At 48.6% G+C, this 17,436-nt stretch overlaps 6 protein-coding genes across 7 annotated transcripts; 2 read left to right on the top strand and 4 right to left on the bottom strand.

The window, feature by feature from the left end:
- Nucleotides 1-499: 499 nt before the first annotated feature.
- On the bottom strand, nt 500-732 carry LOC117145085. The gene has a single exon (XM_033310601.1). It carries the CDS (start codon nt 725-727, stop codon nt 554-556), a length of 174 nt encoding a protein of 57 aa, XP_033166492.1. The 5' UTR covers nt 728-732; the 3' UTR covers nt 500-553.
- A 1,496-nt stretch (nt 733-2,228) lies between these two features.
- On the bottom strand, nt 2,229-9,054 carry LOC117144121. The gene is made up of 4 exons (XM_033309143.1): nt 8,737-9,054; nt 5,026-5,244; nt 4,154-4,481; nt 2,229-3,302 (listed from the first exon to the last, which is right to left on the bottom strand). Exons 1-4 carry the CDS (start codon nt 8,814-8,816, stop codon nt 2,916-2,918), a joined length of 1,014 nt encoding a protein of 337 aa, XP_033165034.1. The 5' UTR covers nt 8,817-9,054; the 3' UTR covers nt 2,229-2,915.
- LOC117144120 lies at nt 6,922-8,856 on the top strand. Of its 2 annotated transcripts, none has more exons than XM_033309141.1 (3): nt 6,922-8,074; nt 8,428-8,535; nt 8,596-8,856. In XM_033309141.1, the coding sequence occupies exons 1-3, from the start codon at nt 6,978-6,980 to the stop codon at nt 8,705-8,707; spliced, it is 1,317 nt and encodes a 438-aa protein (XP_033165032.1). In that variant the 5' UTR covers nt 6,922-6,977; the 3' UTR covers nt 8,708-8,856. The 2 variants fall into 2 exon arrangements, with proteins under 2 accessions (XP_033165032.1, XP_033165033.1); XM_033309142.1 differs by having other exon boundaries at nt 8,428-8,539; nt 8,596-8,685.
- A 3,809-nt stretch (nt 9,055-12,863) lies between the features above and the next one.
- LOC117143437 (E3 ubiquitin-protein ligase RING1) lies at nt 12,864-14,586 on the top strand. The gene is made up of 2 exons (XM_033308144.1): nt 12,864-14,245; nt 14,305-14,586. The coding sequence occupies exons 1-2, from the start codon at nt 12,977-12,979 to the stop codon at nt 14,347-14,349; spliced, it is 1,314 nt and encodes a 437-aa protein (XP_033164035.1). The 5' UTR covers nt 12,864-12,976; the 3' UTR covers nt 14,350-14,586.
- Nucleotides 14,587-14,856: 270 nt separating this feature from the next.
- On the bottom strand, nt 14,857-15,681 carry LOC117143439. Its single transcript, XM_033308146.1, has 3 exons — nt 15,579-15,681; nt 15,475-15,519; nt 14,857-15,401 (listed from the first exon to the last, which is right to left on the bottom strand). The coding sequence occupies exons 2-3, from the start codon at nt 15,493-15,495 to the stop codon at nt 14,949-14,951; spliced, it is 474 nt and encodes a 157-aa protein (XP_033164037.1). The 5' UTR covers nt 15,496-15,519; nt 15,579-15,681; the 3' UTR covers nt 14,857-14,948.
- Nucleotides 15,682-15,939: 258 nt separating this feature from the next.
- Nucleotides 15,940-17,429, bottom strand: LOC117143438 (hydroxysteroid dehydrogenase-like protein 2). The gene has a single exon (XM_033308145.1). It carries the CDS (start codon nt 17,278-17,280, stop codon nt 16,039-16,041), a length of 1,242 nt encoding a protein of 413 aa, XP_033164036.1. The 5' UTR covers nt 17,281-17,429; the 3' UTR covers nt 15,940-16,038.
- Nucleotides 17,430-17,436: the final 7 nt, after the last annotated feature.

Genomic DNA, 17,436 nt, shown 5'->3' with positions numbered 1-17,436 from the left:
CCTTGGCTTAGCTGGTGATTCACTTGGTCATCCTCATCAGCCTTTGACAGTATGTCCCCTCATTCGTGCGGAAGCTGCGCCCAATGCGGCTAAGAATAGGATTAGTAACTTCATTTTGGTTAAATGGGCTTCTATTGGCCGCCTTAAATATCCAACACCATCTAAGTGGATCTAAATAATTCGCTATGGATTATGGTGCTGCCATTTAGATTAAACACCAACTAACCCAGTTGTCACACGAACTTTCTATTTAATTAAATAATTATTAACTATGATTAAAAATTCACTTTTAAGTGTCAAAAATTTGTATCTCTTCTTAAATCAATTTTGTTTATTCCATCCATTTTACTTTTTCCAATCCCTTTTCTTTTTACTAAGTTTCGAAAAATGGAAATGGTTAAGAATAGAAATATTAGCCTTATTTTAGTTAGCCAAGTTTTTTTTTTCGAATAAATCGAATTAATTTGCATTGCCTGAGATTGCAAATAAAAGAGAATACTTTCATTTAGATGTTTTATTTAGATATTTTCGATTTGGTCAAAGTTAGATCATTTCACGCGTTTCTGTTTATTTCATTTCCAACGATCGATTCCGCATTACTGACCTTCTTCCAGTACCTTCTTTTCCCCCTTTCCTCGTCCTTGTACCCTTTCCATCTTCCTTTTTGACCGGATGCCACAATGGCACAGATGGCCAGGATGACCGCGCAGATGATGGCCAACCTCATTTGTGTAGGCCGTGTGGCCAAATGCTGACTTTTATAGGCGTAACTTATTGGGCAAAACAAATCGATTCAGTATAGCGAATTTCCTTGAGATTTTAATCGAACTCAGGCTTTTAAATTTATATATTTGGAATTTAGTAATTATTTACCCACCTAAAGTTATGCATCTAGAAAATTGTGTTAAATTTTATTAAAAATAAATTACGCATTACTTACAAACACTCAACAGGCTAACATATTTCCAATACCACGATCTTGAGCTTATTGATTTCGATTGTTTCGAGTGCAAATACGATTAGGCGAAATGTTGGTTTAATTAGTAGGAATTTCGAATTACATAATTGCAATCAAGATTGCGTGAGTAACTTGTTCTGCAGATCAACTTGTCCAGTAGTTCCACATGGAACCCCGAACTGCCCCGCACGCAAACGAGTCTTGGTTTTCAGTTGGGTTCGATTCAGTTCGGTATGGTGTGGTATGGCTTATGCTGTATTTGGTTGGATCCCGGGACTCCAGAGTTGAGCCAACACTTTGAGATAATTATTTTGATATGACGGGCGGAAGTGGCGTTAACAAGTGGCTAGAACAGCGACAACGATGGCCCGGAATTTGTTGCACATTCGGCCAAAGCGATGTTAGCCGACATTTGATTGCCAGCATGGGAATGGAAATGGGAATGGGAATGGCCATGCCACTTGGCGCATCCCCTGATGACGACGGCCGTAAAAAATCGATGAGATGGTCCCATCCTCCAGTTGTCATAAAAGTGATTTACGTCTCAGTCGCCAAACTACAAGTCATTAAATCTACTTAGGCCGCGCACTCCATGTGCCACGGATACGGATACGGGTGAAAAGTTCAACGCTCGTGAGTCAGCAGACTTGGTCGCCGAATCGGGAAAACATAAGCTGCGAAAACAATTATGCGCCCGAGTCGCCAAAAAGCACAACAAAACACAAAAAAGACATCAAAAAACATAAGAATGAGCAACGAGAAAAGGAAAGAACCAACATACAGCATTTGGAGGTGCGCCATCGCCATCGCCAGCGTCTTTCTGCCAGATTTGTTGTCATTATGGGGCTGTTACTTCTGGCGACTTGGCGCTGACTTATAAAAATGTATCTGTATCTGCATGTGTATCTGTATCTCTATCTGTATGTCTGCGGCTTTATCTGCCGAATGAGAAACTGCGCATGCGCACGCTCGCCCGCTTCCGTTTTGATTTTTTTCTTTTTTGGAGCCCAATCTTAAATCTTCCCATAGGGCTTAGTCAGAACATATAGCCCCTTATATAATTAGCTGGATTTTTGTCTTGTTATTTCTTGCTCCGCTGAATGGCAGCCAAATTCGCCAGACACTCACCTTTCCCCCAACCAGTGCTCCTGGCCGCCAGTTCACCTTTGTCCAAGTCAACAAACTCGCAGCAGACAGTTCCGCCCCCAGTTTTTGTTGTTGTCCAGCTCTTTGTCTGCTTGCCAGTATCAGCTCTTTAAGGGAATTGCACTTAAAAATCAGTCAATATTTTTATTTATCAAAACAAAGTCGTTCATGCACTTAAACCTAGCTTGATTATGCCATAATTTATTGCTTGCCGCAGTTGCTTAGCTAAATGCAGTTTGGACTGGTCCTTGGGATGGGGTGTCCTCATGGGGTACGGATTTTGGGTTTTCAGATCAAAACGATATGTATGAAGGTCCTTAGTGGAAGTGCCATACGAATATTTCAGACTTTAATGCTAAGCTGATTAAACTTTAGATATTAAATTTCAATTAAATATATAATCCGATTAGTTTCAACTCAGTTTGTGCTCAAATCAAGACCCCTTTCTCAACTTTAAACTCTTTGTTTTTACATTGAAATCTCGAAAGAAGTCATGTCACTTTGACCTGCTCCTTGTGCTGATATGGCTGACCGCATAGATGGATATGATGGATGGCACCCCACCTGGACCAGCCCACCTGTTATTGTATTCATTGCCGTTGTATAAAAATAGAACGCACCCATCGCAATTGTTAAACAATTGGTCAGGATGCTATAGATGTGATCGGGATTCGCCAGGATTGGGTATTCCAAGTGGAAACTGGACGGAAGAGGGGAGAAGCTCCCCTTCGTTAGAAGATTGAAAACAGAACGCCCGGCACCGCAGTCTTTCGAGGGTATTCCCTGGGTATTCCGAGGGTATGCCGCTGGATTACGAGATGATGTTCTGGTAGAACTGCGGCTTCTTCTGGTGCTCCTTGATGACATAGAATCCCTTGGGCTTGCCATTGCCCGCGAAGTACTTGTGGAAGCTCTGCTTGCTGACCGCCTGCGCCGGTGCATAATATGTGGGTGACTTGGGCTTCAGGGACTTGCGATACTTGGCCTTCCCGCCGCCGGCGCTGAAGCCCTTCTCGGCGGTCTCGTTCTCCCAGGGCTGGCGCCACGTGGGCACACCCTGGATGTCCAGCAGCCTATTGCGATCCGCCGCCGAGACGTGGGCGAAGTGGGGCTTCTTGGCCAGCGCCTCCTTCAGGACGGGCAGGTTCCAGTGGTAGATGCGGCCCGGCCGGCCATTCGAGCTGAAGGGAAACGAGACCTGCAATCGAAGCGCACTGATTAGACAACATTACCGGGACTCAGCGACTGGCGTCCCATAAATCAGCCGTGCTCTGGCATCTAAATCGGGAATGCCACGCACTTGCTCTTGCTCTGGCCAAGTGGAGTCGTTTGGCGTGGATTGCATTGGCTCGGAGTGGGGTGGCTCAAACAAATTGCATTTTTAATTGAGGCTCGGACTTGGTTAATGGCCTGCATATTAATTTCTGGTTCAGCCCGGGGATTGGAGCAGCAGTGGAGCAGCGATGCAGTGGAGCAACGGAGTCGTGAGAGCGTAATAATTTTCGTGCCACTGCCTGTCGGACATCCACTGACATTGACACTTGCCGCATTAATTCACAATAAGGCCATGTATTACAGCTCGGAATGCTGTTGTATGACATGGGCACCCAGAGCATGAGTATCTCCCAGATACCCAATAGCCGCTCGGCCTGACCCTATCGAGGATCTATTTATAGGACAAGCTGGCCGGGGCCCAGCGCATACCCATTTTGGGGCATTGGGGGTAACACGCATATAAATATAGCAACTGCCGTTCTTGGCTACCAACTGCTGCCAAATGGGTAATCCACTTCCACTGCCACCGCAGCTGCCAGCACATCTGCCGCTCCTCTTCGCCGCCGAGTGTTTTGCAATTTGTTTTATGCGCATGCGCACCGATGTTTATCGCGGTCTAGGTCCAAACCTGGCCACATCTCCCCAGATCGACGGGGCTGAGAGCCAGTTCTGGCCATGGCCAGAAGGGGCCAGGCCGCAAGCCCGCCAGTCAGCCAGATCCAGACCCAGTGCATTGTGTGTGTCTATGGTGTAACCTAATGGAATCCCGTTTACCTTTTTCCCGTTAGCTTTCAACGCCGACGCCTCGGCAACTGGCGATGTTGCAACTGCTGCTGCTGCGACTGCTGATGCGGCTGCTGCTGCTGCTGCGGCTGGTGTGCTGGATGTCATCGTGCTGGGTGCGTTACCTTTGTGGCCAGACTTGTCCTGCTGCTCCGCGACGGAATTCTTCGCACCGGGTCCAGCATAGTAGTGCATATTTGGCGGCAATTTGATGATGAACATGTGTGAATCATCGCGCGAGGAGTGGCGTCGTGACTCAACCGCCAGTCGCTTCCTGTTGTGGCTGTTGGGCGCCTTCACCTTCATGAAGCCCATCTGGCTGCAACGACCAAGTGAGTTGGTGTAAGTGTCTGGCTAGCGTTGTAAGCGGTTACCATGAATATTTCACTACTTAATTTATGGCTCACAAAACGGGGGAAGGGATGAGTTGGACATGGGACTTTAATTAGACCCAAAATAAGTGGCTGTCTAACTTGGCAGCGCGAGAAATGTGGTGGCTATAATCCTCAGGTGTTTCTATTCAACTATGCAAACTGAGAGATGCCTAGCTAATTTGGGCATCCTAGCTATCCCATGTCCAGAATTAGCATTTCTAAGTCCCTGTAATCGTTAAAGCAGACAGCTTAATTGGGATGCAGTATGATGGCTTAATTAAAGTAGCTGAAGAATCTCGGAGCTTAAAATGTGCACTATTATTAATCATAGTTTAGTCTACAGTAGCACAACCATGATTTGCCTTAAGTAGCGCTATTAAGTAAAGTAATTGTATGCCCGGGTTTATTAATATTTTATGAGTACAAACTGCTGATACTTAGCCCTCTGATGGTTCACCACCAAGTTTTTTCCCCAGTGTGTTGGCTCACCTGAGCAGCTTCTTGTTGAGTCCATGCGCGCTTCTGGCCAGCTGCTTGGGCTGCTTGATGGCCGTCAGAGGACTCGAGCCCGCTCCTGATCGCCTGTCCAGCCGCTTGGGCCTGTGCATATGGGCGACATCCTTGGCAGCGGATGCAGTGGGCGCAGCCAGAGCTACCGATTTGCTGACACCCTGGGCCATCGCGACGACGCACAGGAGGCAGTAGAGCCTGCGGAATGGAGGAACAGCTTTAATGGTGAGCGTTTCATGGACCGGCGGCACTGGCAGTTTTTATGCGCGAAATTCTATAGGGGATTAGGTGGCCTGCGGCTTGCGCTCCAAGGTTCAGGGTCGTTCTGGCGGCACTCCCTTTGACAGCTGAGATGGCTCGAGGTCTTCATTTCGCGTCGGATTTCGGGGCGGCACCGGTGTCGAGTGCTCAACTTTAAATAGATGTTGTTGGGGGGCAGACCCAGTGTGAAACTGGGAAACTGGAAACCACTGAAAACTACACTCGCCGTTGCTCGAGTGTCAAGTGGTAATGAGGAAGAAAGAAAACAAAGCAGATAAAAATGCAAATGGGCACGTACAATTACGGGGATGATGTGTGTGGCTATCATGGGTGAAAGAGCTGGGAAACCCAAGAGCCATGGGAGCATTAGAACCTATATCTCCACCCATCGGTGGTGTGGCAATCACCGATGCCTTTCGCTGAGAATGCAACAATATACTATTAGATTGCTGGACTTTCAGCAGGTCTTGAGGTCTCTGGAAGATCGGCTCATCGACTTTGTCAAGCGAAATGCTATTGACCGACTAAGCCAGTGCACAAAGTACCACATAGTACCTTGCACACATAGTACCACATAGTTCCTCATAGTTCCAGATAGTTCCACATGGGAGTGAGTGCAGCCCCTTGGCGGTCCGGCGCTCGTTACAAATTATCATGGAAATTGGCTGGGCTTTATGCAATAAATGTAACCGAAGGCCAGACGACGTGCCCGGCATTCGGAGCCAAGTCTTAGCCTTCCAGCTACCAAAGATAATGCATGCAAAAACACAACGAAAAAAGAGCTCAAAAACCTTAGAAGCCAAAGAAGCTGCATAAATTTGGAGTGCAGGAAGGCGAGGAAACCAACAACGCCTCCAGGCGGGATTAGAGGCCAGTCGGGAGCAGGAGCAGGAGCAGGAGCAGGGAGCTGGAGCATGGAGCTGGAACTGATGGACGGGTTTATGGGAATATGGGGGCCAATCGATTTTGTGGATTGCAAATCCATGGGAGCCCAATCGAAAGCGCCCAAATCAACACGTACTTAGCACTGGCCACCACATGCTGCCGTCGTCTGGAGTGCTCCAACCACAAGCATGGAGCACACACATCCCCAACCCAAACCCCATTCCCAACCCCATCCCCATCCCGATGCAAGCCAAACAAACACCCCAGGCGGGTTGCTCCTGCTCCTTTGTGTCCTCTGTGTGTCTGCGCTGTGGTTTTTGTGGCCATTTTCATGTTAACTCCGTATTGATAAATTGCAGAATAAGTGAATGCATTTTTTTTTTTTTTTTGCAATTCGTATTTATTTTGTAGCTGCCGTCCTGCTGGCCCCGAACATATGCGGCATTTTTGAATTATTAATGAATTACCAGGCACAAAGGAGCCCGCAGCCATGCAACACAAGTCGATGTATGTGCAACACGAGGTTGCGTGTTGCGTTCTGGGTTCTGCAAGACAAGGCATTCGAAAAAGGGTTTTCGTGTGAAAATTCGGCAAAAGCGACACACAAGCGACTCACATCACATCACCTTCGAAAATTCTTTTTGGGCCGGACATCCATACGAGTAATTCAGAAGCTTATAGTCCGTAGAAATTAGTGTATATCAAACGTTCTCATCAAAATTGTACGTTGTATAATTGTGAAAATATTGTGAGCAGAGAGTAAAAAATAAAAGGGATTATTCAAAATGCGCTTTGATTTGAAGGAATTGCTACTGGTTTCCATGTCCACCAGTCCGAATGGAGTCATACGTCGCCACAAGAGATTCAACTTCGGTAAAGTGAGCTACTTGGTGCACTATGAGCTGCAGAGGGGTAAGCTGATGATCTGCCATGTGAAGCGGATTCGACGCACTCCCTCCTTGGGCAGTCGTCTGCAAAGACGTCGTCGTCTTCTGAAACGGACGTTGCATGGAGGAAGTGCATCCACAGTGGTCGGCAAGCGGCCAGTTGCAAGGGGAGATGGGTGCACTCAAACTTGTCTGCAACACAACTCCATAGCCGTGGGCGTAGAGGTGGTGATGGAAAGCACCACCAGCCAAACGCCGCACCAGGAGTGCCTCTGCAGCCAGGTGGACACCGCGGACTTGATCAGCACCATCTCCTCGGAATCCCAGACCCATGATCCCGACCAGCAATTTACGACTATTGCTGTGGGTACAACGGTGCAGCTGGACAGTAGTGCCAGCCAAACGCGGATCCAAGAGTGTATTACCAGTCATGTGGACACCTCCGATTTGATCATAGCCGTTTCCAAGAATCAGCAGACATTCAATCCCGAACATGGAACCTTTGCCAGCCAAACAGATAGTAACGAACTGAACTGTCGCACCAGCCAAACGGAGTTGAGCACCACGACCACCACCACGCAGACCAAGCTGGTCAACGCTTGCCTGGGCATCCAAGCGACGGTTCACTGTACCGATGGCTCGGTGCAAACCAATGAGGACCAACAACACACGAGTACCCAGACCAGCGACGACGAGGAGATGATAATCAAACCACATGTCCAGGCCCTGTACCTCATACAAGAATCTATCCAGAACCACAGCGATCTCATCCAGAACGAGGTGATGGAAACCGTCAATCAACTGGTTGATATCACCCTGCTCCAAATGAAGCAAATACGAATGGAGCTTGACGTGCTCCGAGAGGCGTCCTTGGAGCCAATGACACTCAATTCGTCGAGCCAGATCGGCGATGGGCAGTCAAAGGAGAATCTAAAGGACGAAGCGGACTCCATGAATGACTCGTTCAAGTTGAAGCCCAAATACAAGATTGCAAGGTAATGAAGAAAGTTTGCGGCTTAAATAGTTTAGCTTGGGCTCAAAGGGATTTCGAATAATTCAGTAAGACTGGAAAGAATATCTTAAAGTTTGTTATATATTTCATAGGTACCTAAAGTCACATGACGCATATAAGCAGAATAGCCCAGCTGCACATATTACATTTTCACACGTTCATCTTAAGTCACTTCAGGGAAATTCCGTCAATTTTTTAATTTTTAAGAATGCCAAGCCATATGCGAGTTCCATAAAGAACAGAAATATTTTTATAGATTTGAGCAGGATTTGCCAGGCCAATAACAATAAAAGCTGATTTCGCAGGCAACTAAAAGCCCCTTCCCCCCATCCGCAGATTCGCCATGGACAAGAGGTATTCCATTGGATCCTCGTGGTGCTGTACGATGAAGTGTAAGGGCTGTGGTCTGCACATGCACCGCACCAGGCAGCGCGTGGCCAGCGAGTAGGTGACTCAGATCCCCATAGCCAATCCGCACTTATGTACATATTCTATGTCCCGTAGAAACCATGAAACCCAAACGGAAGAGGAGGAGACGAAGAGCGCGGTGGGCATGGACGAGGTGGCCACGCAGACGGCCAAGGAGCGAGCACGCTGGACCCTCATGCGCAGCTAGAGAGGATCCTCGATGTCCTGGCAACTTACCCCAGCAGCCAGGCCGCCGTTCCCATCCAGCTTGGACTCATGTTGATGAACTTGTGCTTGCCGACTGACACTTTTAGCATGTGGCAAGCGACGATTTCGAGTAAAAGCAATCGAATCAGAGTTTCAAAGTCTTTTGCTTGTGGCGCCAAACGCTGAGAAGGTGCATCTAAAAATTCGCGTCAACTACGAGCGGGGTTTTCAGTTCGGAGTTCGGTATCTTTGCCACTCGGATTCGGATTTTCAAGTTCCGCAGCTCGACCGCAGATACGTCCGCACACGATAAAATCTCGCCAAAGACTGAATGAAGCGGGCCGGTCGTCGTCGCAGTTTATGCCACAGAAACAGAACGAAGCCACCGAGTGGATTCGGGTAGTTCAGCTGGGTGCTGCGCCATGTGTAAGTGACCATCATGACTAACCCACCACGTTGGTTTGACCCGTGCCCGGGCAGAATCACTCTGGTTCTCGGAAGTCACGTTGGGAACTGGGAGTTTTTGAGTTGCTATGCAAATATGTATTTCTAAGATGGATTCTTACTTCCATTCATAAGTCTTATTTTGGCATAGTTTTTAAATATAAGTTTTGATAACATACTTTTTAATTAGAGCTTGAAAATTTTTATATGCTTGCACCTAAGAATAAGTTTTATAAAATAAGTTATGTTTATCAGCCCATATCCTTGCCAAATGAAAGGGTATTCGGAATTCGCTGCTTGCAGAACGATTCTTGGCTCTTTCTTCTCCGCCTTTGGTTATTCGTGGAGTGGCTTCGACTGCGAGTTTGGAGTTCGGCTTTTTGTTTACGTACCCGTGCCCCAAGCCGCCTGCCCCACACCATATTTTACCCATTTTTCCGACGGTATGCAAAAGGCAACAAACAACAATAACAAAAGTCACGCTTAACGACTGTGACGTCGCCGCGACTTGGCCAGGTCCGAGCCCATCCCACCATGCCCCCTTCCCTGCAGCGCTGCCACTTTGTATGGCCAGTGTCCAGTCTGCAGATCGGGACCGGCTCCTAAAAGCCAGGCCAAATAATAAACATGCAAGTGCCGCATGGCGTGGCATAGAAAAGAATAAAGAGTGGCGGCCAAAAAGCTGCGGAGCTGGGGTGTGAATGTGCGGAGACATCTGTGACATCCCATGGAAGCTCGGGAGTAGCCCGCTGCTCCGCTGATTGATTACCAGGATGGGATGGTGCAGTGGTCCATCGTTCATGGGAAACGCCCCCGTGCAAAGGGGTTGCAGTTTAATTGAGATTTATTTATGGTATGTGCGCGGTCAAAGACAAAAGAACCCGCTCTGCCCAACCCAATCCCATCCCAGTCCCAGTCCGAATCCCAGGTCAGGTTCCCATCAGGAGCCACGTCCATAATAACGAGCAAACAATGCGCTACGTTCCCGGCATCTCTGGCAATATTTGGACAGTGGGCAATTGGAGAACTCCAATTGTGCGGCTGCTGTTTCAGTGGTTGTTATCGATGATGTTGTATGGGCCGAGCCACTTCAGAACTCCGGCACTTCAGCGGACTGGGTTGGAAATTGGGTGGACGCCGCCGCCTGCTTGTTATTGTCAATTGTTGGCTATGAGTGGCATTGGTTTTGCTTTTGGCCTTTTTTTTGCAAGTGCCAGCCTTTGTTTTGGACAAGTTAACAGATTGCAATTGCAATTGCAATTCCAGGTGGCCAGTGTTCGCGTGTTCGAGTGTGTGGGTGACATTCTAACTGTCTGGATGTGGCCTGGAATTCGTAACTCCCATGCTCATGCCATGACCATACCCATACCTATCATCGATGGCCAGTTTGGGGCTAAGTGGCATGTTGCGGTCCACTCATACAGCAATTTTGGGGCAGCTTTAAGTGGTGCAGGCAAAAAAATGTGTGAGAAAATCACAAAGCTAAGCAGAATCTAGTTAAAGGCAAGTTCTGTTGTTGTTTTCTTCATTTTATACAACTTGTATAATCAATATTTATTTTATTTATTACCTTTTTGTAATTTGATTCAGAATTGTTTCCAGTGCAAAGCCAACATCAAAGTGCACGCCCACCTCGGGTTCAGCTCGTTAAGCTCAATTAGGCATTCGCAATTTCTAGCTGGTCAGCTCCTCGTTCTATAATTCTATATCAGAGCGCAACTTTCACTTTAACTGCGAACAATGGCCACAAATTCGCAGACATGAAGGGACAAAAACTTGGCGAAAATCACAACAAAATGGCAGACGACAGGCAACGAAGCCAAAATGGCGTCTGTTTCCTTCCGGTCTGCAGATTGAGTTGCCAAAAAAAAAAAAACGAAGACAGAAATCATAGAACTTGGAAGAGTGAGACTTTGGCTTGCCTTTTGGCCCGCTGAAATGGGAATCTGTGGCCTTTGTGGCCATAAAGTAAACCACCTACCATAAAGCTGCCATAAAAAAGTGTGCTGAGAGGCAATCATTTCCATTTCCCAGAAGTACCTGCTATGCCATGTACTTGCAAATTTCCGCAAGCGGCCGCAAATGATTAATGTCAATAGACGTTGGACGATGGAAAAGCGCTGGAATCATTCAAGAAAGCTGCCAGGTTCTGGGGAGCCAGCAGCCATGTGGGTCGTGAACCCGGCGAATCGAGGACAGCGCCGATCCGCAAGCGTCGTGTGGGTGCACAAGTTCAAGTGGTGCGGTGGCCCAGGTGATTCAGCTGGTTCTCTTCGATCTGTGGGCTCTGCTGGTCAGGTGCCGCGTTGGATAACCTCGATAAGTTGAAAATTGCCGGGCGCAGGCATAAATGCTTGCACTTGGAAAAGAATTCCCAGCATGTTCATAATCAAAGGGAATATAAGTTTTGGTTCATTTCAGGGTGTAGTGTGTGGAGACGGAAACTTATTGTCAAAAATGTAGTAGTATTTGCTATGGGAAATGGGAAATCAGGTACTAAGTTCCTCATTTTTCCGAGTATATATGTATATAGGTATTGCAATTACGGTCGCCATGAGACAGCAATTTGGGGTGAGCGAAAATCGTCCACGCCTACCAAGCACAATAATTAGCTGGGCGATCTAATGAGGAATTCGAAAGTAGCAACGCCTGCACCCAGGGATATGACGACGGTTGTTTGTTTCGTCTATCAACGTTTTTTTCCACGCTTTTTCACTGTTTGTTGGCCATGCCAGGCATGTCCAGCAATTTCACCGCTCGTTCAAACGGCGGCGGCATTTGCCTATGGCTTATTTTATTTGCCACGTCACTCCCGCCGCACATGCGCATTGCTCAGCGAATGTGACAGGTGAGCCAGGGAAAACCTTTTGGCTGGGAAACCACGGGAGCACGCGATCCGATCCGATCCGAAACGAAGCGAGCTGGCCGATCCAAAAGTAATGGAATGCTCAGCTTCAAGGGTCATTGTCATCGCATGCAGACTGGAGGAGTGACTCCCGTGTGGCGGCGGTTCTCTAATTCTCCAATTCAATTACCGACTGCATTCTCGACGGCCCCACACGGCGTCACCAAGTGCAACTGCGACTGCAGACAATCCCATCCAGCTGCAATTTAGCTAACGGCGGTTCTGCATTAGGCCATATTTGGCTGGATCCGGTAAATGCTTTCGGACGCCTTGATTGACAGCCCATAGAAATCGGGGAAATTGAGGTGTTGACAGAGTGTCAACCGAAAAGGATCTGGCGGCCCCAAATTAATCACAGGGGCTCAGTCTATTCACCATGGATCACGATACAAAACAAAACGTATAAATAGTTGTTATTTCTAGTTTAGAAATGAGAACTAATGGGCTTAAAGACATGCAGTTCTACGTGTTGCTACTAAAAATGATTCTAGCACGTGTTCGACAGACTTTTTTTTAAATAATAAAATAATAATAGTAATAATGTCTTGAAAAACCTGTGGTAGGTTTTAAAACTCGTAATTTTTTTAAGTTTAGTGCGGATATTATAAATGGAACGTTTCAAGTGAACGTAATTATGATAATACCAATAAAATTTTTAGATTTTTAAATAAACAATGGGTTGTTCTCAATTACTGCCCGAATTATGTGCTAAAAAATTTAAGTGTTCGCGCCAAGCTACGTACCAAAATCTAAAAATACCAAACAAGAATACCAACTGCATTTGTTGTTAGGCCTTTCTCCGTGGTGGATTTATTCAACAACCGAAGTGCGGTCACACTGCAAGCTAATTTGGAAAATCTTAGCGAAAATTTTGTAAAAAGTGGTGTTTGTGTATTGAAAAGCTTCAGAATTGGTTTGAAAATGACGTCGCTGGACCCGGCGCCAAACAAAACGTGGGAGCTGTCGCTGTACGAGCTGCAGCGCAAGCCGCAGGAGGTGATCACGGACAGCACAGAGATCGCGGTGTCCCCGCGGAGCCTCCACAGCGAACTGATGTGTCCCATCTGCCTGGACATGCTGAAGAAGACGATGACGACGAAGGAGTGCCTGCATCGCTTCTGCTCCGACTGCATTGTGACCGCCCTGCGCTCGGGCAACAAGGAGTGCCCCACGTGCCGCAAGAAGCTCGTCTCCAAGCGCTCCCTGCGCGCCGATCCCAACTTCGACCTGCTCATCTCGAAGATCTACCCCAGTCGCGAGGAGTACGAGGCTATCCAGGAGAAGGTGATGGCCAAGTTCAACCAGACGCAGTCTCAGCAGGCGCTGGTCAACTCCATCAACGAGGGCATCAAGCTGCAGTCCCAGAACCGGCCACAAAGATTCCGCACCAAGGGCGGCGGCGGTGGTGGTGGTGGAGGTGGCGGAGGTAATGGAAATGGTGCTGCCAATGTCGCAGCTCCGCCTGCACCTGGTGCACCCACTGCTGTGGGCCGCAATGCCTCCAACCAATTGCACGTCCACGACACAGCCTCCAATGATAGTAACAGCAACACCAACAGCATTGATCGCGAGAACCGGGATCCTGGTCATTCGGGCACATCGGCAGCATCGGCCATAACGAGCGCCTCGAATGCGGCGCCCTCCTCGTCGGCAAACTCGGGCGCCAGCACATCCGCCACCCGGATGCAGGTGGACGACGCTTCAAATCCGCCCTCGATGCGGAGCACTCCCTCACCGGTGCCCTCCAACTCTAGCAGCTCCAAGCCGAAGCGCGCCATGTCGGTGCTGACTTCGGAGCGGTCAGAGGAGTCCGAGTCGGACTCACAGATGGACTGCCGCACCGAGGGTGACTCCAACATCGACACAGAGGGCGAGGGCAATGGCGAGCTGGGCATCAACGATGAAATCGAGCTCGTCTTCAAGCCCCATCCCACGGAGATGTCGGCGGACAACCAGCTCATACGGGCGCTCAAGGAGAACTGTGTGCGCTACATCAAGACCACAGCCAATGCCACCGTCGATCATCTCAGCAAGTATCTGGCCATGCGGCTCACGCTCGACCTGGGCGCCGACTTGCCAGAGGCCTGTCGCGTGCTCAACTTCTGCATCTACGTCGCTCCACAGCCACAGCAGTTGGTCATCCTGAATGGCAACCAGACGTTGCACCAGGTCAACGACAAATTCTGGAAGGTGGGTTTGCACTTGCACAGCTTTCCGCGGTCTCCATTCTAATGTCTGTATGCTTTTAGGTTAACAAACCCATGGAAATGTATTACTCGTGGAAGAAAACCTAAGCTGCACGAAGCGTTTTAGTATTAGGCCGTTTATTTCTGAAATGGAAATATGTCTAGCTGTAGAGCTTAACACACGTATATAAAGCATTCATGTACCACTAAATATATTTAATTGTAAGTAAAAGGTTTCCTTATTGAGTTTTCGGAATCCCTCGCTATAAGTCCACAAATCTATATTCCTTCGTCAACAATATTTTACGAATAATCAATACATATGTGTATCGGTTGCATTCCGCATCAGATTTATTTTATTCCCTAGTGCGTAGAACATTACAAGGCATATAAACAACTATATTTTTAAGTTAAGTAAAGAGTGGCTCATCTGTGGGTTTAGTAGAATGTGAATGTTTGGTGAGCTTAGGCTCTAGCACGACTCGGAAGCCACAATGAGATAGGAGGACGGTTTCCGTTTCTTCGTTGTATGACTATGATATGACTAAACTGCGGTCTTCTATACACTTGGACGATTGTGGAAGCCTCCAAGGCACTGGGAAAGGTAAAGATAGGAGCTGGGTCAAGTACGGTGCTCCAAAGGTAACCATGTGACTTTGGTAGGCGTTGCACAGTGCACACAAAAACATCGATTTGCACCGACTATATCATTTTGGCACCCGACGCATCTTATCAGCGATGGCGTCCCTGAAGTCTCGAAAATCGCTGCTGCCCTCGATTTCGTTGCGACACTTGCTCTGGATGCGATAGAGCCCGCTGCTGATGTCCGTGCGATCGGCGCTGAGCATGCGCCTGGAGAGATCCTGCTCCAGGTCGTAGGGCAGGCCCAGATCGACCAGTTCGTCCACCTCGTCCTGGGTGAAGGTGCGCTGATGCTCCGCCAGAAACTCGGCGCACTTCTCGTAAATGTCCAAGTACTGCTCGGCCTCGTCCTTGTCGCCGGACCGCCTCGTCTCCATGAACTTGCGCAGCAGTCTGGTGGCCTCCGCATCCAGCAGCGTCTCGTGCACACTGTTCGACAGAACGTAGATCCTCCGCACCTCGGCGACAGTCATGTTACTGCATCCGCAGAAGCACCTTATCAGCTGCAGGGTCTTGTTCTAGCGATAGCACACAAAAGTCCGATGATGAGTAAGTGACTTCCTTGCCCACCTTTTCCTTGTTTTTACTCACCTTGCTCGAACTGCTGGCCATTTCGAATGTTTGGTGTATCTGCCTCTAGAATTGGGTGTATCTTTTTATAGATTATCTTTACTTGACGACAGGTGGAGACACACCTTGTTTACTCGTACTTCCTATTGTTTTGCTTTTTACTTGTGACCGGCACGATTTTTAACCCACGAATTTTATTGGTCAACAACTAGGGCAGTGTGATTGCGCAGAGGTGTGCCGAAAATACAACGATTGCCTTGGATGAACTAGATCTGGTCAGTCTGAATGAGTTTGAATTGCGAACTTGTAGCCCGCGCTATTCCAAAATATTAATTATTGCTTGGGTACAATCAATTCATTTAAACAATGAATGAATCAATATAATATAATATATATAATCTTCTATATATAATCTTCAAGTTAAGTTCCCACATTAGCCTCGCACTATGCTAACTATTACTACTACTCGATCATCAATTCGCTGGCTTTTGGAATTTCTAAGGAATCTCATACTTTATTAGGAAAATACATACATACATAACTGAAACGCTTGTAAACAATAAAAAAGTCTGCACTCAATTGCACCTACAGCTTGGACTTGAGCGCCTTCATGAGCTTCTCCAGCTTGAGAGCCTTCTGGAAGTCGCCGCTGATCTTCAGCTTGCCGGTCATGTAGGCGGGAGCCGCCTTCAGTTTACCCGAAAACATGTCGAAGAAGTTGTTCGAGTTCATGGTGAGCGTGGCGTCGGGAACGGCAGGTGGCGTTCCGGCACCGCAGGATCCGGAGCCGTTCTTCAGGTCCAGGAACCAGGTGCCCTGCTCGGCGCCGCTGATGTTGAACTGGAAGACGGCCTGCGTCTTCGAGACGATCTCGGGCGAGAGGAGAGATTCGATTTTCCGGAACAGCTGCGGAATCTTGGCGTCTCCTCCACTTGCGGGAGCAGCAGCAGCATCTCCTGCCGCAGCTTCATTCTCTACCGGAGCTCCCTTCTCCTCCACGAAGAAGTCCACCATCAGCTTGTCGGCGTTCTCGCGGATGCAGGCGTAGTCAGTGAGATCGGTGATGCCCGCCGATTCCAGCACCTCGTCGTCCACAAAGAACTGACCAGTGGACTGCCTGGGCTCACGGGTCAGGATTGCGTAGGCCGCATCGGCCATGATCTCCGGCTTGCGTGACCACTGGGCGGAATCTGGACCCGTCAGCATCTCGATGGCCGCCGTGTGAATGGCAGTGCGCGGCCACAGAGCGTTGACGGAGATTCCCTGGTCCTTGAACTCCGCGGCCATGCCGAGCACACACATGGACATGCCGTACTTGGCCATGGTGTAGGCCACATGGGGGCCAAACCACTTGGCCTTCATGCTCAGCGGCGGCGAGATGTTGAGAATGTGGGCGTGGTTGCTCTTCTTCAGGTATGGCAGGCACACCTTGGACACCAGGAAGGTGCCTCGCGTATTGATGTTGTGCATCAGGTCGTAGCGCTTCATGTCCGTATCCGGGGTGTTGGTCAGCGAGATGGCGCTGGCGTTGTTGACCACAATGTCGATGCCACCGAACTTGGCCACCGCGGCCTCCACAGCGCTGCGCACCTGTTGCTCATCCCGCACATCCACCACGCAGGGATAGGCCTTTCCGCCGGCCTTCTCGATCTCCTCCGCAGCCGAGTAGATGGTGCCCGGCAGCTTGGGATGCGGCTCCGCGGTCTTGGCCGCCACCACAATGTTGGCTCCATCGCGGGCCGCCTTTAGAGCAATCTCCTTGCCAATTCCGCGCGAGGCTCCCGTGATGAACAGGGTCCGTCCTGCTAGTTTTCCTGTGTTGATCATCCTGTCCAAAGTTTAAAGACCGCTCGCCGTGAGATCTCGATTCCCACTGGTAACGGTGACAGTGCTCTCAATCGAAGATTCCAAGAGAAAGTCCAAAGTGCAGATTCAACCGATTTGATCCACACAACAAGTCGTCGAGTTTCATGCACGCACACA

This window comes from Drosophila mauritiana, chromosome 3R (genome assembly GCF_004382145.1).
Source record: "Drosophila mauritiana strain mau12 chromosome 3R, ASM438214v1, whole genome shotgun sequence".
Classification (NCBI taxonomy): domain Eukaryota; kingdom Metazoa; phylum Arthropoda; class Insecta; order Diptera; family Drosophilidae; genus Drosophila; species Drosophila mauritiana.
The sequence above is the reverse complement of the archived record's forward strand: the minus strand, read 5'-3'. Positions and strand labels throughout refer to the sequence as shown.